Genomic DNA, 17318 nt, shown 5'->3' on the forward strand with positions numbered 1-17318 from the left:
TTTGCCTTTGCTACTTCTAGCTTTACCTTACATTGTATCACCCTGTACTCCTGTCTGTTCTCTTCAGTCCTCTCAGTATCCCACTACTTCTTTGCTAACCTCTTTCTATGTATATACTCCTATACTTCCTCATTCCACCACCAAGTCTCCTTATCTACTTCCCTTCCAGATGACATACCAAGCACTCTTCTACCAGTCTCATTGATAGCACCAGCTGTTGTTGTCCAATCATCTGGAAGCTCACCCTGACCACCCAGACCCTTTCTCATCTCCTCCTTGAAAACCATAGAACACTCCTCCCTTTTCAGCTTTCACCACTTTGTCATCTGCTCTGCCTTTGTCCTCTTGATCTTCCATGTCATCAAGAGTCATCCTACAAACCACCAGCCTATGCTGTCTGGCTACACTCTCATCTACAACTACTTTGCAGTCAGTGATCACTTTCAGGTTACCTCGTCTATACAAGATGTAGTCTACCTGCATGGTCCTTCCTCCACTCTTATAAGTTACCCTATGTTCCTGTTTTTTTCTGGAAAAAGGTGTTCACTACAGCCATTTCCATCCTTTTTGCAAAATCTACCACCATCTGTGTTCCTATCCTGTATACCAAATCTGCCCATCACTTCTTCATCCCCTCTATTGCCTTCATCAACATGTCCATTGAAGTCTGCACCAATTACCACTCTCTCATTTCTGGGGATATTCTGAATCACTTCATCTAACCCATACCAGAACTTCTCCTTCTCTTCAAATTCACATCCCATCTGCAGGGCATAGCCACTAACAACATTGAGCATCACACCTTCAATTTCCAGTTTGAGACTCATAAGTCTCTCACATTCTTTTCACCTCCAGAATATTCCTAACAAACTCCTCTTTCAAGATAACTCCTACTCCATTTCTATTCTTGTCAGTACCATAATAGTACAACTTAAAGCCTGCTCCTCAGCTTCTAGCCTTACTACCTTTCCACCTGGTCTCCTGGACACACAGTATATCCACCTTACTTCTCTTCATCATGTCGACCAACTCCCTACCTTTTCCTGTCATAGTCCCGATATTCAAAGTCCCTACTCCCAGTCCCAGGCTCTTTCCTTTCCTCCTCTCTCTCTGCTTCTGAACACACCCTCCTCCTCGTCTTCCGCCCACAGTAGCCTTATTTCCACTGGTACCCTGTATGTCATCAGTACCAATGGCGGTCGTTGTTAATCCAGTCCTCGACCGGTTCGGTATGATATGGTTATGGTTGACTCGCATGTTGGGTCTTGGCAGATATTTAATGCCGGATGCCCTTGCTGACGCAACCCTCTGCATTTATCCGGGCTTGGGACCGGCTCAGGATATAATCTGGTTTATCTACAACTTTATGTTGGTTGAGTTCAGGTTGTTAAATAACCTGTTATATTTCAAAGGAGAGTTTCCTGGTATTTTGTGTGCGTATAATATGAAAAGAATGTGTGACAGGGTCAGTGCTTGAATTTACACCTAATTCGTCCAAACATCAATATTGTTAAAAATTGACATTTTTAGATAAATACCTTTTTCTTGAGACTATTCCACTACTTAGTTATTATTTTTCAGCTTCTCTGGTGGTGACCCAAACAAAGGCTAATATCATTATAGAATGAATGATATTTTATTAACTTGGATAAATAAGTAATAATCCACATTGATAATTATTAGTTATTACTATTAACTAATTCTAGCTCCATTCACTGCACAACAATCCCCTTCTTTAAAAAGGGGGATCGGGTGTGCTCCAACAACAGGGGGATCACACTCCTCAGCCTGGAAAAGTTTACTTGGGGGTACTGGAGAGGAGGGTCCGACAAGTAACAAGCGATGGGATTTTTGTCCTGGTCGTGGAACAGTGGACCAGCTGTAGACCCTCGGCAGGTCCAACAGGTTGGATCCAGGAGAACCAATGTGATATTTGTCCTGCTCGTGGAACAGTCCACCAGCTCTACACCCTCAGCAGGGTTCTTGAGGGCGCAAGGGAGTTTGCCCAACTAGTCTATGTGTTTTGTGGACCTGGAGAAAGCATTCAATCGCATCTCCTCCAAGAGTATGGGGTACCGAACCTTGTAATACAGGCCGTTCGGTCCTTGTATGATCAGTGCCAGAGCATGGCCCGCATTGAAAGTTATAAGTTGGACTCGTTTCTGCTGAAGGTTGGACTCTGCCAGGGGCTCCTTTGTCACTGATTCTGTTCATAACTTTTACGGACAGAATTTCAGCCAGGGTGTTAGACTTCTTCCCTGACCTGGGGGTGGTCAGGGAGGAGGCCACCTCCTCCCTGAGGAGAAGTTCAGGTATCTCAGAGTCTTCTTCATGAGTGGGAGAAGGATGGAATAGGGGATCGATAGGTGGACTGGTGCGACGTCTGCAGTGATGCGGACTCTGGTCAGTCCTGGTCAAGAAGGAGCTGAGACAAAAGGTAAAGCTCTCAATTTACCAGTCTATCTACATTCCTACCCTCAGTGACCCGCGACTTTGTTCTTTTGGTCATAACCCGCAGCTCATGACTGAAAGAACAAGGTCAAGGATCCAAATGGGTGAAATTAGTTTTCTCTGCCGTGTGTCCAGTCTCAGAGGAGGACCTCGGTCATCCAGGAGGAGGTCAGAGCAGAGTTGCTGCTCCTGGAGAGGAGTCAGATGTGGTAGCTCGGGCATCTGGTTAGGATGCCTCTTGGACGCCCCCCTTCTGAGGTGCTCTGGGCATGTCCAACCAAGGAAGACCCAAGACACACTCGAGAAACTATGTCTCTAGGCTGGCCTGGGAACACCATGGGATCCCCTTGGAGGAGCTGGACCAAGTGGCCGGGGGGAGATCTGGGCCTCTGCTTCAGCTGCTGCCCCTGCGACCCAATTCCAGATAAGTAATAGAAGATAGATGGATGAATGGGAAAACTAATTTCTTTTCCATCAATACAATGAATGAATACTAAATATCTATGGTTATTCAAAAGCTAGTTTCAGATATGATCTTCATGTCATGTTCAGTGCAGTTCTCTCAATTTTTTGTTTCATCTATTTTGGGGTGGTGGAACAGTTTTGACTGAATGTATTGGCTGTAGTGTGGCTTTGGGGGTTAAAGCAGTCATCCTTGGAACCGGACATTCCAGGTTCGGTTTCCTGTGCTCCTCCTGCCTGTCAAAGTGTCGTTGAGCAAGACACTGAAACTCTGAACTGCTCTCTTGCCACTGCTCAGTAGCTACCTGCTGCTGCTTTTGGCTCATCCATGATGGGTTAAATGCAGTGGTTAAATTGCACAGATGTTTTCCTCAATGTATAACTGAATATGACAAAGATTTTTCTTCTTTCTTCTTAAAGATAACTTCTGATGTTCAATGAAGATGTAAAATAGTTAAGAGGGAGGTAACAACGGGTATGTGCATTATGCAGAACATCGTTGTTTTAAAAACCCTGAAAACATCACAGACAAACACATCCAGCCCAGCCACATCACTAACAAGGACGAGGCGCCGCTCACTTTCGAAATCCCAGTGAGTGACACGGTGGAGAAGAAGGGGACCAGCACGATAGCGATACGCACAATGGGGTTCAAAAAGTCTTCTTGGAGACCACAGTTTCACTAAGAGTGGAAGGCAGCACCGGGCGAGTTACACCACAATATGCAAATGGATTGCAGATGCTTGGGCTAACGTGTCTGCTGGCACTGTTGTTCGAGCTTTCGCAAAAGCCGGCATCATTTCGAGGAGCCGCACGGCACGGAAAGTGACTCTGTCAGTGAAGAAAGTAAACCTGGCATGTTTGATGGAGATTTAGCGAAGCTGGTAAAATCAGAAACAGAGGATGAGGACTTAGATGGGTTTGATTGATGACGATTTCTGGTAAAAAAATGTGAATACCAAACTCAGTTTTGCTCCAGCTCTATTATTAAATACGCACACTTGTATGCTCGTGTGTGTGTTGTTGTTGTAGGGTGGACGTAGTACAGGACACCGTGATAACGTTAAAAGTGAAGTGAAGTGTGGGCATGGATTGTATATAAAACCCGCGCACTATAATAAGGTGCGCATTATGTGTGTGTTAAATACAATAATGGCACACATAACTGAGACTGCGCCTTTTAGTACGGAGTGCCTTATGGTTGTGAAAATACGGTAGGTAAAACTCATTGGCCGGTATAGATGGGAAATAAGACATCTCTTCTGACATCTCAGAATTAAAGGATTTAGAAAGCTATAAATGCATTTAAAAATGACTAGTCTGTTCGTAAACTTACCAGGTTCAATGGTAAATCAATTGATTTACATGAGAATTCCAAAAAATCATATTTTTTGTAATGGATATGATTTAAAAAAGATGCTAACCTAATTGCATGAGAATTTATGATAGACAAACAGACACATGATCAGAACGACGACAAATACACTGGAGCAACAGCAGCTTTATACAGTCCTTGTGTTTCCAAAAAATTAAAATGTATCAAATAGCATATGAAACTAGCTAGGAGTAATTTATGAAATCTAAATCTCATTCTAATATAAAGTCTCAGTACCCCGTTCATATCAAATAATAATAATAAAGAAAATTGTGATTTACATTTTTTTTACATTTTTGAAATGTTTGATTGAAAAACCTGTCTTTACTGCTTCTTTGTTCAACAGTGTAGTAGACTGATGATCTCCAAAATGTACTGCAAGGCGACATGCAGAAGAGGAATGCCTTGTTCATGCTTTGTTACTCTCTCTTTCACCTCTATTGTGGACATACAATTTCAAAATGACAGAAAAACAAATAAAATCAAAAAACAAAGCACTGTGAATATGGACTTCAGCCAGGTTGTTTGCACAATGAATGCTAAAACATGACTGACACAAAAATGATTACCTCGGCTAGAGGCTAGCAGCCTGTTAGCAGTTAGTTTGTTCATTAGTCTATTTTGTTTGCGTACCAGGGCATATTATCACAAACATTCCGTGTGCAAACTTAGTTTTTGGGAAGTAGTCTGTTTAGAAAACCGCTGTACCACTGTAATGCATTTTATTTTTACGTGACTGAATGTTGATTGCTTATTATTACTTATTCATACTTAGTAAAGGGGGAGGAAAGCAATGCCTGCTTAATACAGCATCAGCTATCATAAGGAGTCTATTTATAAGGGCGTGGTGAACATATAGCTAAACATATCATTTTAAAAAAGTTGACTTCCAATGAGAACATATTTAATGTATTTTGAGCTGAGGCTCCTGTATGTGCTTAGTCATATTAGAATGTGTGTGCAAAGAAAAAAAAAAGATGGCCATATGAGGCAATTTTAAGTACCAAATACATGTTGATCACAAAGTTAATGTTATGAATTTTAATATAGACCCTACAAATTAGGAAATTAAAACCTGTATTTGGAAAAAGTCCAAATATCCTGAGAGCAGTACTGGATGGAAAGGAGCAAAGGAAAATGGAAATTTAATGCTTGGGTACATTTTGTGAAAATTTTACTTGTTCGTAAGACTCATGCATTACAGAATGAAGCAAGAATTTGAACAAAGGTCTAACTAATGATTACATCTGTGCAGTTTAAACCTGTGCACCTACATGTTCATGGTACTCACCTTTGTAGACGTTGAGTGTGATGGTGCGGACTGCAATGCGAACCATGCTTTCAGGGTGGTTGAAAAACTTAATAGCCTCAGTGTAAAGGGCAAAGTCATTAGTGTGCTGTGTATGAGACACAAAGACAGACCGTAAGAGATATACCCCATTGCTCAAGATAGACATAGAGAGATGGACAGAACAATCTAATTAAAAACATCCAAATAGAAAATTGGTCTTGTTATAAAGCAGCTCATATTGCTGATTTACCTATTTCTTTGAACAACACTGATAGACTACTGTGGGGATAGGAAAGTGTTAAAATTCAAATTTCAGTGTGCAATGGTTTGGTGGTCACACAAAAGAAAATTGAGAAAAGGTAATAATGTGACAACTCTTCAAGTTGCTTTTCAAGAACAAAAGATGTTAAAATATACACGTTCTGAAAGTCATCTCTTGGTTCTGACATGGGTAGGGGGCATCAATTCAATTGCGCCCTCCTGTGTATACTAAATAAATCACTTTTACAGAGAAAATTGCATCACTGAAGTGAATGTCATGTAAATCGTGCTTGTTTATACAGAACATACGAAGTTGCAGTGATGCTGTGCCAGTACCTGATATTAGCTCACACTCCATAACCACAAGCGTAATGCCATACAAAAGCTTCATTACTAGCATTCACAGCTAGCAGTCTAACATTAACTCCTCCATCACCCAATAGATACGACAAGTGTCACTTGCTGGAAGATATTGGTGGGTTTCATGCACAAATGCATTTTTTCTAATCTTGAAATTATCTGTGGGCTTACCTCGTTGTAGAAAAAATGCACTGTGTGACTGTTTAGTTTAAGTGACAGTGTCTTTAGGAAGGAGATGTAGTAAGCCATTATCTCCTCATCTGAAAAGTCAAACTTGTGAACGATGATCGAATTCACATGGTTATTCGACAAAAGGTAATCTAAAGAGAAGAGAAGAGAAGAGAAGAGAAGAGAAGAGAAGAGAAGAGAAGAGAAGAGAAGAGAAGAGAAGAGAAAACACCACTGACACCAAACTTCAGTAAACTTACGGGGCATATATATCATACACCAAGGTTTAAATTTGCCAACCAAGTGCAGCTGGCTTCTATACACTGTATATTCAAAAAAAAAGAAAATTAGCAGACATTAAATAGAAAATAATGCACTACCAGAAAACACTCCAGCACTGCAATTTTCAACAATCAGAACTAGAGGATAAAACTAGAGAATAAAAACTAACTAGACAATAAAAACTCAAGATTTGGGGATGTTAACTTGCAGCTGTTTTATCAAGTTCCTTAATAGCACAGACAAAGTTGTATTTTGGATTAATCAGCAATAATGAAGATGCTTACATAGTGAAGTTTCGTGGCTGATGTTCTCAAACAATATATTAAGGGTCTGAAGCAGTTGAACACATACGTAACGGCCAGACTTCTGACGCAAGATGTTCAGGAAGAATGCAAACATGTTCTTCTCCAAGAAGAAGCTGAAAACATTAAGGATTAATAGGTATCATTTCTTCAAAATGACAGGTGGTTGTTTATAAAAAAAATAAATAAATAAAAAAAGAGTGCTTCTGTTCCGGTAGTGGTTAACATAATGATTAGTTTCTCGCCACATGTTATATCTAGCATTTGCTTTTTCTGCTGCTGTTTCCAGTCTGAATCTGTAATAACGATACCTAATATGATGCGTCCAAGTAAAAACTCCTTTTAAATATCAATAACGGTCAATGTTACATTAACAAGCATTTCACCTGTTAAATACTGATGCTATTAGACAATTTGTATGCTTACATATTCAAGAAGTATAAAAAGTGCTGCAATTTTCATTTAAGGGGAAAAACAACTCAGTGAAGGCAAAGGATTTGATGAAAAATTGGACATACTCAAACACTGAGCTGTCGTTCTGGTCTCCCCATATCAGAATTTCTGTGATGGATCGGATAGTCTCCACAAGCAGGTTTCGATTGTTGTCGGTCACTGTGGTGTTTTTAGTCAAGACATGGTACATATACCTGAAGGACAAAGGTAAAGGAAGAACAGCAGAAACAAATCTTAAAAGCTTAGAATAGAATACATCATTGGTGGACTGCAGGGACAACGATGAGCAACGTTCATACACAGCACTTCAAAGATTAACCAAACTACAATGATATATCTGTGATACAGAGCACGGCCTTCAAATTCAATCGTTTGATTCTCTGCTTGTTATAGTTGTTTCGCGTGGATATTGACAGCATTGTCCACAGCTAATAGAACAGAAATCTTCCATGCCAGTTGGGTGTAATGGGGAACTTACTCAGGTCGTAAACGAACAAATGGACGGTTTTATTTACAACTATAGATCTGGGCCAATACAATTTGTTAGTCATTTTACCGTGTTAACTAATTCTCAATAATAAGCCTCACATTTGTTCTAGCTAGTGCTAGCTTATCGAAGTTAGCGCAAGCTACTCACTTCAAATGGTCCAAAGAATGAATGTTTTTAGTTTTCCCTTGCCCCCCTACCCAACTCCGCGACCGGCCGAACATGGCTGTAGTGATAAAAGGACGGCTGCAATGGCGGATACGTTATTTCGCTCAAGCTACTATCCAGAATTATTCATTTCTTAATATATTCTTAGCACACGGGCCGATTACAGCGACAACAAATCATTACATAACCACAGTATCGGATTGGTAAACTGGGAATTTGTGTTCTTCTCAGTTGCTCGGCATACAAGAGCAAATAGAGTCCTACGCTTTGGTTACACGGGAAAAAACTACATCGGTTCCTAATTCGCTCAGCAGTGACGTTTACAAACGCGACGATCACTCGTTGAGAACAACAATGAGACTGACTGCTTAACCACCCAGTCACAGAAGAGCATGTAAATCATTGAAGCCAATCAGAAATCGTATCATTGCGTATTGCCTTATGGGGCGAAACTGTTTAGATGCAGTGGTCAGAAAATGTTCGGAAAGACGTTTAAACGTTAGAGGGGGTTACACAGGGGAGCTGAGGATGTCCCCGCGTTTCTGGTACTTATATACAATTAGAGAACGATAACGAAGTTGTGTCTTTGTCATCTATATGTTATACAATTTTAGTCCCGACTGGCTGCCCTGGCGTGTGAATTTCGCAAATCTTAAAGGTAGCTTGTTATTTTTATGGACTTCGCCTTGTTTTACTAGTAATCGCCTTGACGCGTTCTCTTTACCGTCTTACTTCATCAGGATCGTAATTAAAAAAGAATATCACGCCCTGTCTGCATAGCGAGAACTTACGTGTAGTACGATTAGTCGAAATGGACACCTCAATCTCACCACTTTAGGCAAACGTCAAGCAGTGACGGCACACACCCTGTGCGTTTTGCGTGGCTTTTTTCTATGACACAGCCAATTTATGCACAATTAAATTGGACGGAATCCTTTTGGGGTGAACTCTCATATATGTTGTATCTGGGCTTGTTCTTTGTGAACGTCCTGATTGTCTACTATGCCTTTCTCTTGGAATACATCATTCTGAACGTGGGGATAGTCTTTTTGCCTGAAGATATGGACCAGGCGCTGGTGGACCTCGGGGTGCTATCTGACCCGGCTTCTCTGCCGTATGAGACAGATACTGAGATGGATGTGTTTGAGGGATATCTTGAATAACAAGAAGAGAGTTGAGATGGCGATGATGATGATGATGATGATGATGATGATGATGATGAAAATACTGGGATCTGAGCCACAATATACCAGCCTTAAGTCAATCTTCACCACCTTCATATTATCAGTTGAAAAGTAAGCACTTGTTCATTTGTGTCATGAATTTGATGTTAAACTGTGTTGTTTAATTTACAAAGCAAAATCAAAACAAACATTGATATAGATGTGAGGTTTAAGCTTCTTCAGCTGTAAGAAATGTTTAGATGGTCATCAGTGGTAACTTGTGTGTCATATGCTTTTAGGTTTGTTTTCAGTCAAAAGCAAGCCTGAAGAAGGGATTCATTTGAGCTGCTGTATGTCAACTATTGCCCTGTCGAGAGAGCTCTCAGCACTGGATCAGCACTGGATCACTTGTCCGTTTCATTCTGTCAGCTTACCTGATACTGTTCAGGAATCTGAGGGTTGACTCAAGCTTCTATCGTTTAGACCCAGTGGAAAAAAACACTTGCTATGAATGAAAGTTGTATATTAAAAAATGTGTTTCCACAGAAAAGGAGTATGTTTTAATTCATTGCAGCCAGTTTGAACATCTTGTGTAAAGGTTTTCTCTAAATTGACTAGGTTGGCACCAAAACAATATTGAAGCTGTACAAAAATGCTAAATTAAATGATTTTTGAAACACATTTTTGTTTCTCTAAAAATTTGAAATGCTGCAGCATCTGAGAAGAAAAACAAATATTCTAAGTTGCTCAGTTGATCCCAGTATACAGTTTGTGATAATTGTTTTTATGTTTTCAAAGTTTTTTGCTTGCATCCCCATTATTTAGGGATAAATTCCATGTTTTCATGCTGATTTTGCTAATCAATCATAGGTGGTTGTGCAGCTATTTAAGAGAACTATAAACGTGTTTGGGGGTCCTAAAACTGAAGAGTCCCTAATAACATGTGAGACTTTCTGGGCATGATACAGCTGTCCTTTGTTTGATGCATATTCCTTTTTTATTTTACCCAATTTGTCAATTAATATTTTCCTGACATTTCTTGGCATCATAATTCCAACACAGCAATTTTGAACTGGACTCAGTATTACATGGCGATCAGATAGTACTGCTAGTGCAATCATGAAAATTCAATTGCTATTTTTGGTAGAAGATCTCATTTTCTGGGCTGGCATCACAAATTTACTGAATATTTTCTTCCTCAAAAATACTTAAGATACTATGCATCTTTGAGGAGCACCTTTAGTTCAGCACATTACCTGAAATTTTTGAAGACAAACTCATTGAAGGCAATACCGAGAAAAAGTAATTTTATGGGTCTGGCTAACAAATTAAATCCGTAGAGAATTAGCTTCAAGCTTTTTATGGACAAGGACCCCAAAACTGATGGAGCAGTGACCCCCTTCTGTATATATTGTATAAAATTGTGTTTTACATTTAAATGGACCTACTGCCATTTATTAATGCACCTTGTTATTATGCATTCAGTACTAAGCTATTCAAATAAAACAGCCTCATATATTCATGTTTTAGTTTTAACACGTGTAAGGTACAGTGAGTAGACTAGGTGGTGTGCTGCTGCAATTTTGTAAACATAACTTGTCTACTGATATCACCACTAATATCAGTGTTGGCTATTGATTGATAATTATGCGTACAAGCTATTCAAAGTGATGATTTATTTTAAACATAAATGTGGTAATGAAAATGAGTGATGGGCAATTAGAGCCACTCTTATGTTTAAAGTTGCCTGTTATCTTACAACACTGAGCAATTGGAGTAATGGATGAAATTCATGTTTCTTTGTTTTGGTTTGTTTGTTGTGAGTCAATCAGTGGGTAGCCTGAGGGAACTCCTGTGTGTTGATGACTGTGTGCATTTCTGAGTGAAAGATAGCAGCTTCCACCTCCATTTATCCCTTCGCTGCAGTATGTTGGATTCATGTTAACCTTCTCCAGGCAGATGTTGCAGATTTGCAACAGCTAAATGCTACTTAGCTAATTACGCCACAACTTAATTTGAGCCTGAGAGGGTTAATTTGTCCATCCATCCATCCTCTGTCTGCCACTTATCCGGGTTTGGGTTGCAAAGCAGAGAGGCCCAGACTCCCCTCTCCCCGGGCACTTGGTCCGACTTTTCTGGGGGAATCCCGAGGTGTTCAATAGCCAGTTTAGAAACATAGACCCTCCAGCTTGTCCTGGGTCTTCCCTCGGGCCCCCTCCCTGTTGGACATGCCTGGAACACCTCACCAGGGAGGCATCCCAACCAGAGCCCCCTCATCTGATTCCTTTCCACATTGAGGAGCAGCCACTCTATTCTGATCTCTCCTGGATGGCCAAGCTCCTCACCCTATCTCTAAGGTAAACCCTGCAGAGAAAGCTCACTTCAGCTGTGTGGATCCTCTGCCATTGGGGGGATTCGGGGGTTACCACCTCGACAGGCAGCAACCGCCTTACAGCCATAACTCTGCTCTGCAGCCTCAACAATGTAGGCAAAGAACATGGCCCACTCGGACCCAATGTCCCCCGCCTCTCCCAGGATGTGGTTGAAGCTCTGACGGAAGTGGGAGTTAAAACTGTCTGGCAGAGTCCTCTGCCAGACATTCCCAACACACCCTCACACTCCGTTTGGGTCTGCCAGGTATGACCAGGATCCTCTGATACCATCGGGACCAGCTCACCACCAGGTGCAGATCAGTTGACAGTTCTGCCACTCTCTTCACCCGAGTGTCCAGAATATGCGGTCTCAAGTCTCAAGATATGATCACATGGTCGATCATTGAACTGCGGCCTAAGGTGTGGTGCTGACGTGCACATGTGCGCACCTTTATATCTGAACATGGTGTTTGTGATGGACATTCCATCAAAAACACAGAAGTCCAGTAACAGAGCACCGGTCGGGGTCAGGTCGGGGGAACAGTTCCTCCCAATCAGCCATTCCAGGTTTTGTTGTCACTACCTACCTGAGCATTGAAGTCCCCAGTAAGATGAGGGAGTTCCCAACAGGAGTGCTCTCTAACAGCCCCTTAAGGGACCCCAAAAAAGGGTGGGTAGTCTGAACTACTGTTGAGTGTATAGGTACACAAAACAGTCAAAACCTGTCCCCCAACCCGAAGATAGAGGGAGGCTACCCTCTGTCCTACTGGGTTGAATCTCAATATGCATGCGCTGAGTTGGCGCCGAGTTGGGGGCAATCAATATGCTCATATTTTCCACTCTGGAGTTGCCCCCGGCAACACTTGTTCACTTGTGGGCCTTGGCACAGACTGACTCAGTATTTTCCTTGAAAGTCAGGTTACTCTCAATTATAGTTCCCAGGTATCTGTATGGCCGTGCGGTTTCCACTACCTGGATATAAATAAAACAGGCGGGTTAGTTGGATGCCTCTTTATCATTTCTTTGGTTTTCACAATGCTATCCATGAATAGGTGCCAATCTGCCAGAAAGAAACTGTCCAGGAGGAGTTGTATGGATTCCGTTGATAAAACCTGAACTAAACATTTGTATGTTGGACAAAAATAAACCACACTGTTTCATATGTGCCCAGGTCTCTGAAATGATTTATACATGCATCTTATGGAGCCGTAACAAAGATGCAGACATTTTATGTTTCTAGTGGGGCAAGTGACATGTTGATGAAAGGTTGGGAGCGGCTTCCCAATTTTACAGTGATTAAAGTCCCCCATAATAAGACTGGTGGTGTCTGGTGGGATATTCTGATGCCTGTGGACTGAATCCACAATGACCTGGGTGGCTGTATCTGCCTTCGGGGAATGTATACAAGGACTCTAAATATTTATGGACTCCCTGGGGAGATAAGACAGGCAAAAGGAGTCAAAGAAGTTTAATATCGGCGTTGCACAGTGATCGTCTGACCACAGCAATCTTGTACCAGTTTTTGTTTATGTACAGACAGAGTCCATCTCCCAGTGATTTTCACTCTGGGCTCTCTGTCAAGACACAACGGCTCACAAAACCATCTATTGATTATTTGGTTTGCAGATCATGCTGCTTGAGCCATGTCTTGAAAAGGGCAATAAGGCAAGCACTTCTGTATTCAAAGAGGAACTTGCCGTTTGCTTGCAAGTCATCTACCTTGTTCCGGAGAGACTGTGCATTGGCTAGGATTATCGAGGGCTGGAGAATCCTTCGGTGGCCCAGCATCCCTCCACCTTCAGATGGGGGTATGGGTTCTGGTGTTGTTCGCACCAAACAGCTCAGACTATTTCCCAGTTTCTAGAGTCCTTGGACGGATAGCACTCCTGCCAGGGACTCCCTCATTCTACTGGGGGACTTCATACTCACTTGGGGAATAACAGTGAGACCTGGAAGGGCATGATTGGGAAGTACAGCCCCCAGATCTGAACCCGATCAGTGGTTTGTTACTAGACTTCTATGCTTTTAACAGACAGTCCATAAAAAAACACCACTTTCAGGCATAAATGTGTTCATATGTACTCATGGCACCAAGATGCTATAGGCCACTGATTGATAATCTACTTTGTAGTTGTGTTTTTCTGACTTGCAGCCACATGACACTCGGGTGAATGAAAGGGTGGAGCTGTCAATTGATCACCATCTAGTGGTGAGATGGCTCTAATGGGAGAGGAGGAAGGCCCAGTTGTATTGAAAGAATCTCTTGGAAATGTCTGGCAGAGTCTTCTGTCAGAGCTTCAATTCCCACCTCCAGCAGGACTTCAACCATGTCCCTGGGTAGGCAGGGATACAGAGTCCAAGTTGGTCATAAGCTGTGACAATAAGGCGGTTGGTGCCCTCTGGGGAGGTAAACACCAGCTGTTGGTGGACAACAGTGGTAAGGTAGCCATAAGGCTGAAGAAGGAGTCCTGTCGACTCCTTACCAGGAGCTGCTCAGACGGTACTTAAGGGTCCGTCCACAGATTCTGTCTGGTTCAGGGGTTGTGTTGACCTTAGATCCACTCAGGGTTCTCACCACCTCGGAGTTGAAGGTCAGGGCAGAGCTCTCTGGTTTGAGAGTGGTGTTTACTGCCACTAGCTGTTGCTGTTGTCACTCTCAAACTGTGTTTGTTTGTTTGTTTGTTTGTTTGTTTAGAAGTTTATTAGGAAAGTGTACAAATACATTAAACACAGAGGCAGAGATGTTTGTACCAGATTATAGCTCATAGCTAATTTCCATCTGTAGTCCTGGACAATACAAATATAAAACTGTATAAAATAGACAATATATATAAAATATACAGATAGGCAATAAAATAACTATACAATATATAAACAGGCAATAAAATATGTATTTTGCAAGTTGAAAGTGCCATTGTTGTGATATTGTTACTTTGGTAATCTGGGGGCCATCAGATGTTACCCAGAAGGGTAACATCTGATGGCAAAATACCCGTCTGGCATTGTTAGAGCGAGCATGTTAGGTGCTCCAGAATCAAATTTTTAACGGCCTGTGTGAAGGTGTGAAAATCAGTCATGTTCTTAAGATTGTCTGGAGGCCCATTCCATTCTTTTACGGCTTTACAGGAAAAGGCAGATGAGAAAAGGCAGACTTTCTTTTAGGAACATTGCAGTCTCCTCTAGACATCGACCTTAGCACTCGACTTGTGAGTTGGGAGCGAGGCTTGATGAAGGTCTTAAGAGGAGGTGGGGCGGCGTTATGTAAGATTTTGTGGACCAGACGGATATCAGAGTACCTGATCAAGTTGTCAAAACTTAATATTTTATATTTTCCCAAGATATAGCAATGATGATAGTGCCTTGGCTTTTTATCAAGAATGTTTAGGGCTTGATTATGTAAAGATCTCAGAGATTTTAGGGTTGTAATGTTAGCCTGAGACCAGGATGATATGCAATATAAAATGTGGGATATGATCATGGCATCAAGGTAGGACTTTGCAACTTCTAGTGATAGCGCGTTCCTGATATGTTGAAAGTTCGAAATGTTAAACCTCAAGGCATTACAGGTCTTTTTGATATGATTTTTAAAACTAAGTGAAGGGTCCAATATGAAACCTAGATATTTGACCTCTTCAGCGTTTTTGATCATACGATTATTCACTTGAATATTTAGGAAGACATTCCGAGTTTTTTTGTTTGAGAAAAACATTGTGAGTGTTTTCTCAGTGTTCAATGCAAGGCAGGAGTTGTTGAGCCACTCTAGTGCATTTGCCATTGTGATGGATAGTTTGGCAGCAACAGAATTAGCATCAGAACCGTGCACAAAAAGGACCGTATCATCAGCATACATTAAGATTTCTACATCGCTGCAGATGGAGGGCAGGTCAATAATGTATAGACTGAAAAGTAATGGCCGTAGTAATGGCACGCCTGTTGTACAGGCTGTAAACAGTGAGGTTTTATTTTGACGCATTGGTAACGGTTCGCTAGGTATGATTGAAACCAATTCATAGTATTTGCTGATAAGTGAAAATTGTGCATTTTGGTCAAAAGCATAGAGTGGTTTACAGTTTCAAATGCCTTGCGAAGATCCAGAAAGACAGCCCCGACCACCCCTCCTTTGTCAAGACTGGAGTTGATCCCCTCGAGGAAATAGCAGCATGCTGTGTCAGTGGAATGGTTTGATCGGAAGCCAAACTGCATAGGATGTAACATGTTTCCATTGTCGAAGTGATCAATCAGCTGTTCAGCAACAATTTTTTCAATAACTTTTGAGACAACTGGGAGGATGCTAATCGGTCTGTAGTTATTAATGTCTTTAGAGTTTCCAGCTTTAAAAATAGGAGTCACGACAGCAGTTTTAAAAGAGGAGGGAAATACACATTCTTGTAATGACTGATTGATTATGTAAGTAATTGGTGCTGCTACAACATCTTTATATTTATTTAAAAAGAGTGAATCAAGCCCCCGGGAGTCCTTAGCTCTTGAGTTGGAGAGTGATGAAATTATTTTGCTGACCTTGTCTTCATTCACACTATGAAGGACCAGTGCCTCCACAGGCCCAGCAGAAGCTAGTGTTGAAGGTGATGTTGCATGTAGCTCTAGATTTGATACATTGCACCATTCTGAGGTGGAGGAAATGAAATAATTGTTGAACATGGTGGCTATTGTTAGGCTGTCCTTTACCGTGGCTTGTGTGAAGAGGGAGTTGAGGTTGTTGGGAAGCGATGTCAAGTTGCTCCCTGAGATCTGAATGGGTGAACAGCTGGGGAAAAAAGTGTTCACTGAGTCCATGTTCTTGATCCCCTGGCAAGCTATGCAGAGGTCCCCTTTTACAAAAGTTTGCTCCATCTTGTTCTTTCATCATGGAAGTTTTTATGGCACATCTAACCACCTCCTTCTCAGGCTCAGAGCTGTTCGAGAAGATTATCTTTTTGTTATTTTGTTTAGCTCTTTAGTCACCCAAGATTTATTACCTGCACATGTGGCAACTTTTTTAATGGTGATGATGTGTACACAGGAGATACATGATGTGACAGTCTACTTCTTCTCACCATTGTCCTTTGACGAGGATATAAGGTTATCCCAGTCTGTAGATCGCAGTGGATTTTCTCGTTTGTATATCCGATAATACACAGTGTAGAGGTTGTTTATACTCACCAGGGCTTCATTCATCAACTGTGCGCACAAAAGGTTCAATTCTTGCATTCAACTGAAATTTAGACTGTGCGTACATGTATGCATATGTGTAAGTAATCTCTGTTGATAAATCCTGCCTGTCCAAATTGACCATGCTCATTCATATTTATCCTCATTTACATTCACACCCAAATTGACCAAACTGTAGCAGCAATTCCTTTGAGAAGGCATGAATTGCCAATTTCCCCCTCCTAAATCATGGAAAAGCCAGCATAGTAGAGCAATTTCACTGACACAGAGACTGAGGTTCTTGTCAAGGGAGTTGAAACATACCACAAAATACTTTTTGGACAATTTAACACATGTCTGAAAGACAAAGGAAAGAATTCAACGGTAGGTAATGGGTGCAAGGCCAGCAGATGCCAATTATGTTTAACTGGAGGATGACAAGCAACAACTGAACTTTCACACATTCCACCAGTATTTGTGTCGAAGAAGGTTCAGCAATCCACTTATTTCTGGATGCCCTGTACCTGGTGTTGAGTGTGCAGAGGTGAGGAGAGAGGCCTGGATGGTTTGGGGTA

At 41.5% G+C, this 17318-nt stretch overlaps 2 protein-coding genes across 2 annotated transcripts in view; one reads left to right on the forward strand and one right to left on the reverse strand.

The window, feature by feature from the left end:
- Positions 1-8249, reverse strand: part of clec16a (C-type lectin domain containing 16A) — a 64989-nt gene extending 56740 nt beyond the window's left edge. The window contains exons 1-5 of the mRNA XM_086155015.1: positions 8043-8249; positions 7471-7599; positions 6935-7068; positions 6372-6520; positions 5580-5685 (exon numbers count right to left, since the gene is read on the reverse strand). Coding sequence (XP_086011141.1) covers positions 5580-5685; positions 6372-6520; positions 6935-7068; positions 7471-7599; positions 8043-8116 — 592 coding nt within the window. The 5' untranslated portion in view covers positions 8117-8249. The remainder of the gene's footprint in view (positions 1-5579; positions 5686-6371; positions 6521-6934; positions 7069-7470; positions 7600-8042) is intronic.
- A 260-nt stretch (positions 8250-8509) lies between these two features.
- Positions 8510-12760, forward strand: dexi (Dexi homolog (mouse)). Its single transcript, XM_086155884.1, has 2 exons — positions 8510-9355; positions 9523-12760. Exon 1 carries the CDS (start codon positions 8954-8956, stop codon positions 9221-9223), a length of 270 nt encoding a protein of 89 aa, XP_086012010.1. The 5' UTR covers positions 8510-8953; the 3' UTR covers positions 9224-9355; positions 9523-12760.
- Positions 12761-17318: the final 4558 nt, after the last annotated feature.

This window comes from Fistularia commersonii, chromosome 11 (genome assembly GCF_037954325.1).
Source record: "Fistularia commersonii isolate RoL2024-O1a breed Wild chromosome 11, RoL_Fcom_v1.0, whole genome shotgun sequence".
In the NCBI taxonomy this organism is placed as follows: domain Eukaryota; kingdom Metazoa; phylum Chordata; class Actinopteri; order Syngnathiformes; family Fistulariidae; genus Fistularia; species Fistularia commersonii.